Genomic DNA, 15,284 nt, shown 5'->3' on the forward strand with positions numbered 1-15,284 from the left:
CTCTCATATCACTCACTTGGCAGTGACTCTATATCCAGGCCTCTGAGCTCTCTATAAGTCACTATGTTTTCCTCTGGCCTCATTTACTCAACATTTCCTGAGCAGCTGTGGAAGGGTCAGGCACTGTGCCAGATGCTGAACTAGAGAAGTAGATCAAGAATGGTTCTGCACTCAAGAACGGATCCTGGGGAGGCATGTCAGTTCTCTTTCACTGGGAACACTGCATATACCTCCAGTTTTGCCAGGCTATTGCACCCTAATTCCCATGACTGTGCACCCTCCACCTTTACCCTGTTGCTGTTCCAAAAATCCCTGTCCTCCCTATACCACACCTGGGAGGTCCCTTCTCTTACACCTTGTGCATGTTAACATTTTAATTCTTCTTAATCCAAAAGTAATAGCAAAAAAATCTTTTTACCAGTATTAACTTACCAGAAGGTGAGAGAAGATGTACATTTTTGGCTAAAAGCTAATAACAAAGCACATCAAAACAGCATGTACGTGGCACATCTACACATAAGGTAGGACCAAATAAATATGCTACATACTAAGTACAAAGACCAAAAAGGATAGATGGTGTTGAAAAAAGGTGGAGAATTCTTGGAGTATCCTAAAAACAGAAATGTCATTTTTGAAGCACAGTAACTCCAGGAATACAACTGGGAAACGGCAATCTCCAGGGACAGCCCTTTGCACTAGTGTCAAGTGATTATCCCCAACCCCCATTTTTTTCCAGTGAGGTATGAAGCTTAGGACCTCAGGAGTACAATGAAGGTATGCCTGAGGGCTTGGGCTACTGCCAAAGGCAAATGTTCCAAAGACAGAAGAGCTAGGGCAAGGAGACAGGCACGCACCTGGCCTTCTTGGACTTAGTCCTGGCTGCAGAGTCAGCACAGCTCCGCTTCTCTTTGGCCTCCTTGGTGCCTGAGGCCTCCCGGGGTTTCCGCGTCTTCTTTGCACCATCCTTCTGCTTAGGTTCCTTGGGCTCCTTGGCCTTCTTAGGTTCCTTGGCCTTCCTGGGTTCCTTTGGCTCTTTAGGTTCTCGCTTCCTCTTTGGCTTGGGCTCCTTGTCCTTACTTCCCTTTGCTGCACCCTCATGCTCTCCTGGCTCCCTTTTTTTCCGTTTCTTTTTTACTCCTGTACCTCCACCTCCACTGTCCTCCATCCCATTATGGGACATCATTTTTCTAGGAAAAAGGGTATTAACTTCGTCTTCAGCAGCATACGGGTCCTTCTGGGGCAGACGGTGGCTGGCAACATCTTCAATTTTCTCTTCTTGATCAGTACTGCAGTCAAATGGGGATGGAGATTTGTAGTCAAAATTGACAGAGGCATCAGACATTGGGGAGTGATTCAAAACCTTTAAATTTGACAACTGTAAAAGAAAGATAAATGAGTATGTTACCCTTCTATTGCATGCTTCATACAAAGAGTGCTATTGAATCTGAATGTATGGATTTATTCAACAAATATTTATTGACTCTCTACTATGTGTTACTTCCTACTGTGCTAGGCCTTGGGGATACAGAAGCAAGTGGGACACAGTGCTTTTGCCCAGGTGAAGTTGTACTGAGGCGCTGATTGTATAAATAAATCCGAAAGACCTTTTAAGTTTTATATCCAAATAAAAGCAATAGCTTTTTGCAGGATGCCTTTAGAAGCCACTAGGAGGCACAAAATCCTGATCACACTGTTCCGACCCAGAATAGCATTTATCTCATTAGTACACAAAACCTTCTACTCAAATGCATTCTGAGACCTTGGTCAGGAATTGAGGTAGTATCACTGGGGTGAAAGAATACAGTGTCAAATTGAAATGTTGCTTTTTTCTTCAAATCTTCTTTTTACTTATCATTCAAACAACATTGATATTCAGCTAGGCTGACTTTTGAAGAAAATCAGGTTAATTCAAAACTTTGCCTTTAATTCTAACTAAAAATGGTGCTGTTCTATATGATTATCTATCTTAGTCACCAGATTCAGCCCCAAATAACTTTTGGCCATTTGCGAAAACCAAACTATTCATACAGGAGGGAGCGTTACTATGACAGATGTTATTAGAAAGAAAGCATCACAGGTGCTGAAGGCAGCCCTACAAAGGAAATTTCAAAGCTGTTTTTGAGCACTATTTAAAAAAAAGTACAGTCTCTTAAAGTGACCATTTTTCAGGAAACATCACTTGGAAGTAGAAGTTTCATCTCATACATTCAGGTCTGGTGTTCCAATAACTATTTGCCATTTCATAACCAGGCTAAGGTTGGCAATAATCAGGCAATAATGTAGGTGCTAGCTCCAGGGAACAGCACACATTCCTTGGACTAGAACAAAGAAATGACTGAAGGAGAGCCCAAGAGGGACCAGCAGGCTTTCCAGGAATACGGTTACAACTGTCTTCAGATGAAGGCTTAGAAACAGCACTATTTGTGAGAAGCTTGCTCTCCTAATCAGAGGACTGGCATGTGATAAAGGCACACAAATATTTGCCCAGATGGTGTGTGCCCTCCATCGACAGGTTACTCAGTCTGTGCTCACACTTCCTGGTCCACCCTGGTAGTGACAGGGACTGCAAATTCAGCTGTGTGTTTCCCCTTCTGTTTTTTATTTTCCAGTGCTCTTCCCTAGCCTGATGCTCCCAAATATAACACTTAGAATCCCAGAAGAAAAAGATGAAAGAAAAAAATAGATCTTTATCATAAATAAAGATCAGCTTCATAAACAAGCCCAAATTCAGAGGGAATTGGTTGTTCTAGCAGGACTAACTACTTATGTAAAAGGGGGAGGGGGGGATCATTGCTGATTCAGCACTTAAAATGGTTTAGGAAAAGGAGGAGCTAAGAAGACATAAAAGGAGTTTAAAACCAAATATAAGAAAATGGTTAAGATGGTATATTTTATGTCATGTGTTTTTTACTACAATTAAAACAATTTTTTTTTAATAAAATATGAGGCAAGAAGGAAACTCTCAGTGAGGGACAAGTATCCAATTCAAAAAAAAAGCCTGAGTTGGGTACATGGTCATCCTGAGGATATTACTGAATTCTGGGACACTTAGCCCTCAGGGATAACGTTTTCATAGCATGCAAGGGTGGAGAGACTGAAAAAGTAAGAGATATAGGTTTGATTATTAAAGAGGCTTCAAAAGTTAACCCATAAAAGACCTAATTCTACCAAAGTAGCTTGCTGAAGGTCACATCAAGATCTCTCTTCAACTCATACATAATGTCAAGGCCTTTTTTCCTGAGGAAAGGGCTATCCAGAGAAGGTAGAGGCAGGGGCAATTCAATCAAGAGGAAATAACAATAGCAGCAGCTAATATTTACTGCACACATGTCACATGGATATACTAGGATTATGTGAGGCATGCTGAATGATCTCTAATCTGTACAATGATACTACAAGGTCAGAATAAAGATGGACACTCTGTACAGAGAGAAAAGGAAGATTAGAGGAGCTCAGATTTCAACTCTTTTGTCTGCCAAAAAGTTAAAGCACATTTCATTGAGAATTTTAATCCATGACACATTGCTAGAAGACCAGACCAGTTTAACTTAGTTAAACATGTTAAATGCAATGGTATATACCCCTGAGTCAATAAAAGTTCAGATAGTTCTTTCTAAAACTAAACATATAACTACCTGATATCTTAGCAATTCCATTCCCAGAAACCATAGGTAATTTATCTCGTCTACCCACCACCTTACAAGTAATTCAGAGAAAGGAAGCAACTTGCCAATTTTATACTCCTAGAGAGTGGCAGAGCTGGGCATCCTAGAGGGAGGAAAGAAACCCAAGAAATGCAGCATATTCAATGTTGAAAAGGGGAAAGTATTCCAAATATCAAATTTAGTAATAAAAATATATAAATTCCGAGTTTTGAAGTCAGTAATCCACTGGAAACATTGGTTTTATTTTTAAAAGCAACTTGTTAGGAGCCTAGAAAAGATATTTGTTGAAAATTCAAAAACAAAACAAAAAATATTTCTTTCACATGTCTCGAGGTGAGTGGGGAAAATGGCAAAGAGCCTATAAAAGTCTGTTTCAGTTTCTACTGAATAGAACATTAAGCCACTATTCTTTGGCTTTAAAAGGAACAGATCAGAGATCTACCACAAGGTGCCAACAATATGATGCTTTACATCAACAATTAAATTGTGACAAGAATCTAGGAACAGAACACAATGAAATGGAAAGAAACTGACTGATAAAGCATGCAATGATGCTACCACATAACTGCACTGCTAGTAATAAAATCTGTTCCTTTGATTCACAATTATTAATCCAGGGAGGGAGAAGGGAAGGGAAAGAAGAATTACCAGAAACTAAAATGAAGTAAACTATGTTATATGCATTTATGAATATGTCAAAATGAACCCCAATATTATGTATGACTATAATGCACTAATAAAAATGTTAAAAAATTATCCATCATTGGGTATGGTATCACACACCTTTAAATCTTAGTGACTCAGGAGGTTGGCAAGTTTGAAGCCAGCTTCAGCCACTTAATAACTTAGTGAGACCTTAATAACTTAGTGAAACCCTGTTTCAAAATAAAAAACAAAAAGGGCTGGGGATGTAGCTCAGTGGTAAAGTGCTCCTGGGTTAGATTCCCAGTCTCTTCCAACCCTCAAACAATCAATATTCCTGGAAAAATACTTAAAGATTTAAATCTAGATAAACAGAACTCAGGGCAGTTGAAAAGGATTTAAGAACAAATGGAAAGATTATGACCCAGTGCAATAATTTTCAAAAAAGAGGGGAACCCACTCCGGCCCATGTCGCAGAAAGAAACAAACCCAGGAGAGATCTTCGCCTGGAGCTAGTGGATAAGGAATGGTTCTTTTTATCTATCTCAACCTTTTAGTCTTAAACACTCTGGGTACCCAGGATTGTTTTGATATTTAAGATAAAATGGAAGTAAATAATGGTAATAATAAATGCTGACTGTACTCAGCTGTATACTAAGCTTCTTAAATATTATTATGGTACCAAAACAACCATAAGAAGTTGTTCCAATGACTCCATTTTATAAAACAGAAGCAGCTCAGAAAGCAGCTCACAGCTGGTAAGTGGTGAAGGTAAGATTCCAGTCAGTTTGACTCCTGTTTCAATTGACACTACTTTCAATAACTTCATACTGATGCATATTTTAGACACACAGAACTGAGATATCATGATCAGTAACAAGTTCTAACTACTGTTAGGAGCCACAGCAAAAATATTGATATAGGCACCTTTGGATTTAATGACTGCCAGCCAGCAATTCACATTCATATGGTAATTGGACTCATGCTGTCTAGCTGGCCCCATTTCAGGACTCAGGTTACTCATGTCACTCTTGTAATGGGAGAGTTCCCATTGGTTGGGAAAGGATGGTAGGAGGGTGTTCCGGGGGAAGGGGAACCCCCCCCCCCTCAGGTAGGAGACACACGTGGCGGACCCACCTGTTAGGGAACGCACACGGCCTCTCTCTAAATAAAACTTTGTCTCAGTTTGACTGGCTTGTGTTTTTGTGCCCAACTGGGTTGCAAGATTGCAAGCCCGCGTGCACTGACAGCTCGGCAGGGAATCGCTCAGCAGGGGTGCCGCAGGCAGTGCTCGGCAGCAGGAGCGGGACTCAGCCGGCCCGGGGCCGGGCAGTTTGCGGCATTTTGGTGGCCCTGTACTGGGAACGCCCAAAATTTAAAGGTGAGTAATATCGCTCGCCCCTAAGGAAAGGCGACAGAATGGGTATTTCTGTTTTGATTTATTCTGCTTTTATTTCAGGCTCTCTAGCCTTACAATTTTGTCAGGCAAATTGGGAAAAATGGCTAGCTCAAGGTTTGAAGTTATTCGGCCCTGAGAGAGAGAAAATTGACATAATCATTTTCCTCCTCTCTGTTTCTGTTTCATTCTGTTTTGGCTTTCTTCTATCCTATCTTATTGGGTTACGTTACCTTTATAGTAGATTAGAATCTAGTAAAAAACAAACCGAAAAACTGTTAAGTAAATTGTTAGAGGTCCAAGCCATGGCAGAAAACATATTAGGTCAAGCAAAACAAAAGGTCTCTCAAGCTAGTCAGATAGAAGAAAATTTGAACAAGGCAAGCTCAGGGAAAAAACGGTCGTCAGATAGGGAGGCTGCTACTAACTCCGTTCCACCACCAGAGGGCATAGTTCAACCAACAGCTTTACCTGCCTCCATAGATGATGAACGGAATCCTGAGGCGGGACCCCAAAAACTAGCATGCCCTGTAGTTGAGCAGGGAGAAGAAAGAGAACGAGTTTACCATGCCTTAGATTTCAAAATAATAAAGCAATTAAAGGAAGCTGTAGCAGCCTACGGCCCGGCCGCTCCCTTCACAGTCAGTATGGTCGAATCTATTACCGGCTGGAACTTAACACCAGCAGATTGGGCTAACGTGTGTAATTCTGTGCTAAATAGAGGACAGTATTTATTATGGAAAATTGCCAATGAGGAATTTTGCAAGGAGACAGCTAGGCGAAATGCAGAAGCAGGTTACCCTGAACGAGACCTGAAAATGTTACTGGGAAAAGAGGAATTTGAAGGGCAGATGCAACAGCTCAGATATGATCCTGGCGTATACGCTCAGGTCGCTATAAATGCAATTAAGGCATGGAAAACTTTAAAGGGACAAGGGGATTTTCAAGGTCAACTATCTAAGATAATACAAGGAGTTAATGAGCCCTACGCTGACTTTGTAGCTAGACTTATTGAAGCAGCCTCTGAGACATTTGAAAATACAGAACAGGCAATGCCATTTATAAAACAGCTGGCTTACGATCAAGCAAATCGTTGCTGCAAAGAGGTCATTAGACCGTGGAAACAGGAAGATTTAAACACATATATTAAATTATGTAGAGACATTAATGAACAAGGACAAGTCATGGCAGCTGAAGTAAAACAGGCTTTAAGTACCAAGCCAAAAACATGCTATAATTGCAATCAAGAAGGGCATTTTAAAAGAAATTGCCCCATAGGAGGAGGGTTTAACAAAGCTAGGTATCAAAAGAGTAGAATCCCGGGTATTTGCCCACGATGCCATAGAGGGAGACATTGGGCTAATGAATGCCATTCTCAAACCACCATAGAGGGTATTCCGTTATCAAAAAATGGACAAAGACCAAGCGTCTACCCACGATATCGTGGAGAAAGGCATCAGGCCCCGTTGTCAAAAAACGAATTGGAGGGCCCAATGCCCCGGGGCCCAAAACCACAAATATACGGGGCAATGGAGGAACCCAGCAGCACCATCAAGGTGGTGCCCAGGACGCATTATCCATCAGATCCCTCATCAGACAGACTAGAGGGAGCGCAGGGTTGGACATCTGTGCCTCTGCCAGAGCAGTATTAACTCCAGAGATGGGAGTTCAAATCATTCCCACAGGAGTAAAAGGACCTCTTCCCCAGGGAACAGTAGGCTTATTATTAGGACGCAGTTCTTCTACACTTAAAGGACTTATGATAAGTCCTGGGGTAATTGATCCCGATTATGAGGGTGAAATAAAAATCATAGCTAGTTCTCCAAGAGGTATATCAGTAATTTCATCAGGAGATAGAATAGCACAGTTATTAATAATACCAAGCCTACATGATAAATTTTCCAGTTGTAATGTAGAAAGAGGTTCCAAGGGATTAGGCTCCACAGGTGTAGATTGGGCTATGCTATCTTTAAATTTAGATTCTCGCCCTATGCTAAAATTAAATATTCAAGGGCATGATTTTAATGGACTGCTGGACACAGGCGCTGACCTCAGCATCATATCTCGCCAGGAATGGCCTAAACATTGGCCATTACAGCAAGCGACCCAAACGCTTAGAGGCCTAGGAGTGGCAACTAATCCCCATAGAAGTGCAATGGTATTAGATTGGAGGGATCCTGAAGGATGTGAAGGAACTATACAGCCCTATGTATTGGACCATCTCCCCATAAATTCATGGGGACGAGACGTCCTAGATCAATTAGGATTGACATTAACAAATAACGTCAATCCTAACGCGCCCACTACTAGGGCAAAACAAGGCTTTAAAAAAGAAAAGAGATTAAGAGATCAAGAACAAGATATAACAGCACCAATTCAAGTAGATCAAGAGATAGATAAACATGGATTGGGTTTTCAAAAAGGGCCACTGAGACAATCAAAATTACTTGGAAATCAGAAAGACCAGTGTGGGTTCCTCAGTGGCCCCTAACTAAAGAAAAGATACAAATAGCCCATGATCTGGTCAAACAGCAATTAGCGGAAGGACATATACAACCTTCCGTATCTCCCCATAATACTCCCATTTTTGTTATTAAAAAGAAATCTGGTAAATGGAGATTATTACAAGATTTAAGAGCCATTAATAATGAGATGGTTATTATGGGACCTGCTCAATCAGGGATTCCCCAACTGTCTGCTCTACCAAAAACGTGGCATGTTCTAGCTATAGATTGTTTCTTCTCAATTCCAATTCACCCCGAGGATAGTCCACATTTTGCATTTACTATCCCTGCACTGAATCATGAAGGTCCTGATCAGAGATATGAATGGAAAGTACTCCCTCAAGGGATGGCTAACAGCCCAACTTTGTGCCAAATTTATGTTGATAAAGCAATCCAGCCACTTAGAAATCAAAACCCTGAACTACAGATATTTCACTATATGGATGATGTGTTAATGGCACATAAAGATAAAAACACATTGCTAGAATGTTATGCCACGCTTACAAACTTATTAAAAAATTATAATCTAGAGATAGCAATAGATAAAGTACAATTAAATCTTCCAATTAATTATTTAGGAGTTCTATTATCCTCAACCATGGTCTGTCCACCAAAAATTCAAATACGAGTAGATCAACTCAAATCACTTAATGACTTTCAAAAGTTATTGGGAGATATAAATTGGATAAGGCCTTATCTAGGCATACCAACAGGAGAATTAGGACCTTTATTTGATATTTTAAAAGGTCCATCAGATCCAAATTCACCCCGCATGTTAACGCCTGAAACTAGAAAGGCATTAAAAATCATTGAAACATATATGGAAAATATGCATTTGGATAGAATTGATATAAGTTTGCCTTTATTATTTATTGTATTACCGACAAAAAATATTCCTACAGGGGTATTTTGGCAAGAAGGTCCATTATTATGGATACATTTATCTTATTCTCCTAATACTATTCTTACTAGATATCCTGAGGCTGTAGGGCAATTAATACTCAAAGGAATAAAAGCAGCAAAAGGAGTGTTTGAGATTTCTCCCAATAAAATTATTACTCCATATACTATGGATCAAATTGATGAGTTAGCTAATGAGTTAAATACTTGGGCAATAATCATGTGTAAATCTAGTGTTGCATTTGATAATCACTTGCCATCTAATCCTTTGTTGTCCTTTTGGTCTAAGCATCCTGTAGTTTTTCCAAAAATGACAAGAAAAACCCCTATCATAAATGCTCCAAATATATTCACTGATGGGTCAAATAATGGTACAGCAGCAGTAGTTACTCCTGATCAAACTTTTACATTTTTAGTACCCAAACAATCAGCTCAAAAGGTAGAGCTCAATGCAGTATTGCAAGCTTTTATGATGTTCAAAGATTCTACATTTAATTTATTTTCTGATAGTCAGTATGTAGTTAATGCTATCGTATCTCTTGAAGATGCTGGTAGGATTTCTCCTTCCTCTACTGTTTTCTCTTTGTTTTCTGCTATACAAAGTCTAATCTGGGATAGAAAGGATCCATTCTTTATAGGACATATCAGAGCACATACAGGATTGCCTGGAGCCCTTAGTTTGGGTAATGAACTAGCAGATAAATCTACACATGACATACATATTTTCTCCACAATAGAAGAAGCTATAAATTTTCATAAAAGGTTCCATGTCAATGCTAATACTTTACAAAAACGTTTTAAAATAACTAAAGAACAAGCCAGACATATAATAAAACAATGTCAAAATTGTGTGACATTTTTGCCAAAAGTTAATCTTGGAGTCAATCCTAGAGGACTGATACCTAACCATATTTGGCAGATGGACGTCACACACTTGCCAGAATTTGGAAAATTAAAATATTTACATGTTACAGTTGATACTTCTTCTGGATTTTTGATGGGCTCCCTTCATCCCGGAGAAAAAACTAAAGATGTTATAGCTCATTGCTTACAAAATTTTGCCACTGTGGGTGTTCCTAAACAGTTAAAAACCGATAACGGTCCTGGTTACATCTCCAAGTCTTTTAAACAATTTTGCTCATCATTTGGCATTACTCATATAACAGGAATCCCATACAACCCACAGGGACAAGGCATAGTTGAAAGAGCTCATCAAACTATAAAAATGTACTTATTAAAGCAAAGGGAGGGAATTAGTAAGGGGTATATATCCCCCAAAGATAAACTTAAAATAACCCTTTTTACTCTAAACTTTCTAAATTTGGATTCATCAGGACTTAGTGCTGCGGAAAGACATATGTATCCGAAAAATGTACATAAGCCTAAGGTACTTTGGAAAGATATTCTAACAGGACAATGGAAAGGTCCGGACCCAGTAATAGTCTGGAGTCGGGGCTCCGTCTGTGTTTTTCCACAGGAGGAACAGCAACCAATTTGGATTCCAGAGAGATTAACTAAAACAATTTCTACAGAAAAAGAAGATGATTTGACTCAAATCCATAACAGCTGATATCCAGAGTTCCAGCCTGGCTATTCTTGCATCTGCGACAGTGATTTACCACGGTGCCTTTTTCAATATCTATTTTATTATTTGCATTTTTCCCACATCATAAAGTTCTATTTTATTTTATTTTATTTTACCTTATTTTTTAAGCTCATACAAACCTAGGTTAATGTTTTTCTGATCAGTTTTATTTTTTGACTGTGTTTTATTTTTTTTTAACTGTAAAGTTTTTAAACATTACAATGGAGATTTTACCTAGCTATAGCTACAAGGCCTTTATTTACTATTGTCTTATATGTTCTATGTTATGTATGCACTGTTTTGTGTTGTATGTCTGTATGTGTGTATGTCCATACTTCATTTATAAGGAGCGCTCATGTATAAATAGATACAAATATCAAAAAAAAAAAAGAAAAAAAAAATTAATCACGTGACTTATATAGTTTAATTTACTTTAGGTAAACAACTGTTATTAAATTTTGCTTTTAAAGGTGGTTAACAGATATGTTTGTTTACTTTCACCTTTCCTTTTCATTATATTTCATAATTCTGTTCAGGATAATGTCTCTTTAGCAACATGGCCATAATTCTCATCTCCATCCCAGTGCCGGTGAAGACTAAGACCAAACTACAACTTTTATGATAGCTATCACTATAAACTGTATAAACTGATACATCAATCAAAATAACTCAATAAGACTGCTCAATCAAGGACTTAATTTACTTTGGGAGGAAATGGACATATTGATAGACTCCTCCACTTTGAACTGCTCAATCAAGAACTTAATTTACTTTGGGAGGAAATGGACATATTGATACACTCCTCCACTTTGAACTGCTTACACAACTTGCCTGGACTATGTATCACCTGTATGCATTGTGCTCTATTTGTTGATACAGCGAACTGGTAGTGCTAAATATCTTAGCCGATGTGTCACCAGTGTTTCCAAAGGAGCCGTCAATTGGCTTGGTGTCGTGGCAATTCTGCGTCTTTCTCCCTTCTGCTAGTGATGGTCTGATTTTGGGGGCCAACAGAGGTGAGGCAAGAACCTCACCCCCCCACTGGCACCAAGGTTAAATTTGGGGGCCAACAGAGGTGAGGCAAGAACCTCACCCCCCCACTGGTGCATAGGCCTATTACACAGGTATGGCTATATACTGGACCGGTAGTCAGTGACGGGTATGATTCGGTTACAGTGGTATCAACCTAAGCCAGGAGACTGACGCAATAAGGTCAGTTTTCCCATGACGGGTAAGAACCATATGTGAATTGGACATACCTAACAGGCACGGTCCCTAGCCACATTTGCCTGTTGTTTATTTAAACAGTAGGGGGCAGATGTTAGGAGCCACAGCAAAAATATTGATATAGGCACCTTTGGATTTAATGACTGCCAGCCAGCAATTCACATTCATATGGTAATTGGACTCATGCTGTCTAGCTGGCCCCATTTCAGGACTCAGGTTACTCATGTCACTCTTGTAATGGGAGAGTTCCCATTGGTTGGAAAAGGATGGTAGGAGGGTGTTCCGGGGGAAGGGGAAACACCCCCCCCCCCCGCCTCAGGTAGGAGACACACGTGGCGGACCCACCTGTTAGGGAACGCACACGGCCTCTCTCTAAATAAAACTTTGTCTCAGTTTGACTGGCTTGTGTTTTTGTGCCCAACCGGGTTGCAAGATTGCAAGCCCGCGTGCACTGACAGCTCGGCAGGGAATCGCTCAGCAGGGGTGCCGCAGGCAGTGCTCGGCAGCAGGAGCGGGACTCAGCCGGCCCGGGGCCGGGCAGTTTGCGGCAAACTACCTCTCCTTTGTTTCCAATGCCTATTTCATAATAGCCCTTACTCAAACCATTCAACTCATTAACTTTTCTTCTTCTATCCATTTTCTCATAAATCCATTTGTTTCCGAGATCAGATGAGAAATATATGAAGAATAAACACTTCAGCAGAATTATATTAAGTAAGTGACTTAAGACTTTTCAAATTCACCCAGAGGGGTCCCAAGATGAGAGTTAACAAATGAATATCAAACATAGACTTGGCAGTGACCAGAAGACCTAAAACCACCACCCACAGGAACACACTATGCTTCCTCTTTCACTATATTTCCCTTATCCTCACAAAATGAGAACTTCTTTAAAAAAAAAAAATGAGAACTTTTGATTGCAGGAAACTACTATGGTTTGGAAGGCATCTCTCAATGTTTTAACACAAGACCCATATATTAAGGGCTTAGTTGCCAGCCTGTAGCACTATAGGGAGATGGTGGAACCTGTAAGAAATGGACTTGATGGGAAGAAGTAGATTACTGGGTGTGTGCCATAGAAGGGTTATTGGGATCCCAGCCCCATCCTCTCTTCTTCTTTCACTTCCTGGTTGCCATGACGTGAACAGTCATTGCTTTGCCACGTTCTCCTGCCACAATGTACTGCTTTGCCATAGGCCCAAAGACACAGGACCAAGTGTCTTAAACCTCTGAAACTGTGAGCCAAAATAAGCCTTTCTCCTCCTTTGAAGTTGGGTCTTTCAGGTATTTTTTTCATAGTAATGGAAAGCTGACTAATACAGTTCTTGAGAAGTTGCAAATTTATTCTTAACCATATTATTAGTAAAACTATCAGCTGAGGGACCAGTTGGGGAGTTAATAAGTAAGTTATAAACCACATAAAAATGGAAAGGAGTTGCTGTGCACTTCTGCTTTTTAAAAAAAATAATTTTTTTTAAAAATAATACTATTTGGGGACTGGAGTTGTGACTCAGTGGTAAAGTGCTTGCCTCGCACGTGCGAGACCCTGGGTTCAATTCTCAGCACCACATAAAAATAAATAAGTGAAATAAAGGTATTGTGTCCAACTACAACTAAAATATAAATATTTTTAAAAATGTAAAAAAAATACTCTTCTATTTGGTGATAGTTTTCCCAAGGGTAAACAAAGTTAGATAGAGGAAGACAATTCTCCACAGTTGCATCAACACTTGTGTATGAGCAAAAAATGCCGCAGATCCGTAGATTCTGGGAAGATCTGGTAGTCAGGCCTTACAAGATGCTGCAAAGGCCTGACTACCAGATATTCCCAGACTCCTCTGGCCAGAACACAAGATAAGGCAATTCTATAAGCTTTTAAGCTGTCTTCTTTTTTCAATGTTTTCTACATGAAAACAGACTTAAAGCCTCTTTATTCATAGAATTTAAAAAATTAGCAGCTTACTTCTTAAACTACTATTTTATATCTGTCTCATAATTCCATCTTATAAACATAAATATTTGGGCAAACCCTAGGATTCTGGTCAAGATGGACGTTTGAGGTCATTAAAACCCAAACTCCCATCTCTCTTCCAGTAAGAAGACAGGGTGTTTACTGCTCACAGGCACATGCCACAGTTGGGCAGCTCAACTTCTCAGGATACTCTTCCTCATGCCTATCTTCCTGTAACTCTATCCATGTGGCCAAGATCAACAACAGATACATTTAACCTCTGTCCCATGAGATGCCTTTGAGTCTTCACTTCTTCAAGGTCACAGGGCCCTAGCTTCACTCATCATAGGAATGGTCCTAGCTTCACAGGAAATAAGTCAGCCTTCTTTCACCAGCCAGGTTACTCCACTTTGTCTCAAGTATACATTTCAGAACACAAAATCAGAATGATAAAAACAAATCTGCTAAGGTATGTTAAAAGGAGGGGAAAACATTTTATCATTTAATGCTCAGATTTCTTTTCTTTTTTTGCAAGAAGAGATGAGTTGGGTAAGGTCCTTTTGAAATATGTTTCCACAGTGGGGATGTTTTGAATCTTGGTTCAATTGGAAAATTTACTAACTATTCCTTTTTGAACTGTTGAAAAGGCCTTCCAATGACTATAAAACTAAAGATCTGACTAGTATTAGCCATGAGCATCAGATCTTCAGTAGGATAAGGCAGAAAAGTCTTAGGTAAGAATTATTTGCTCATCTCTATTAGCAATTTGCTATTCTTCCTTTTTTACGACTCTGAATTATGTACCATGATTTGGTCATCCATATTCATAGAAAACATCTTCCTAGAAATCTGAGTCCTTACCTCCCCTGCTGTTTTGGGAACCAACTGTTTTGGGAACTTTGTGATAGCTAAATCTTTTCTCTAGTTCACCTTTAGTTACCACCCAAACTTTAGCATCTGATTTCAGGCCTTTCCTTTCTCCTACTGCCACATGCTGCATCTTCCCAAACCCAACCATATATCACATTTTCCTCTTCTGAAACCTGGCTGAAACCTGCACCCCACCCCAAGAGATACCACTTTTCCTTGGTAAGGCTGACATTCCCTATACCCTCACATACTCCAATTCCAAAGCGTTACTCTTTCACCCTCAATGTAAAATCCTGGCTCCTCCAAGGCATATGTCACCCCCAACTTTAACTACCTGTAACCAGACTATACATTTCGTAAGAGAAACTTTTTTTTAAGTCATTGCTTAATCGGGTCTCAAGTAAAACTCAAATATTTCTTGGATGAATAAATACTGAAAAAGTTAACAAATATTTGTTTAGTGAACAATTTATATTAATATTCATCCCAGGGAAGGAAATAAGTCTAATAATCTAAAGGTCTTTTGAGATTCTTACAGCACGCA

The 15,284-nt window shown here is 39.6% G+C and overlaps 1 protein-coding gene across 1 annotated transcript in view; it reads right to left on the minus strand.

Annotated features, from left to right (window-relative positions):
* Nucleotides 1-15,284, minus strand: part of Chd6 (chromodomain helicase DNA binding protein 6) — a 222,271-nt gene that overhangs the window by 144,421 nt on the left and 62,566 nt on the right. The window contains exon 3 of the mRNA XM_026383173.2: nt 855-1,375. Within this exon, the coding sequence (XP_026238958.2) occupies nt 855-1,375 (521 nt within the window). The remainder of the gene's footprint in view (nt 1-854; nt 1,376-15,284) is intronic.

Source organism: Urocitellus parryii, chromosome 6 (assembly GCF_045843805.1).
Source record: "Urocitellus parryii isolate mUroPar1 chromosome 6, mUroPar1.hap1, whole genome shotgun sequence".
Classification (NCBI taxonomy): domain Eukaryota; kingdom Metazoa; phylum Chordata; class Mammalia; order Rodentia; family Sciuridae; genus Urocitellus; species Urocitellus parryii.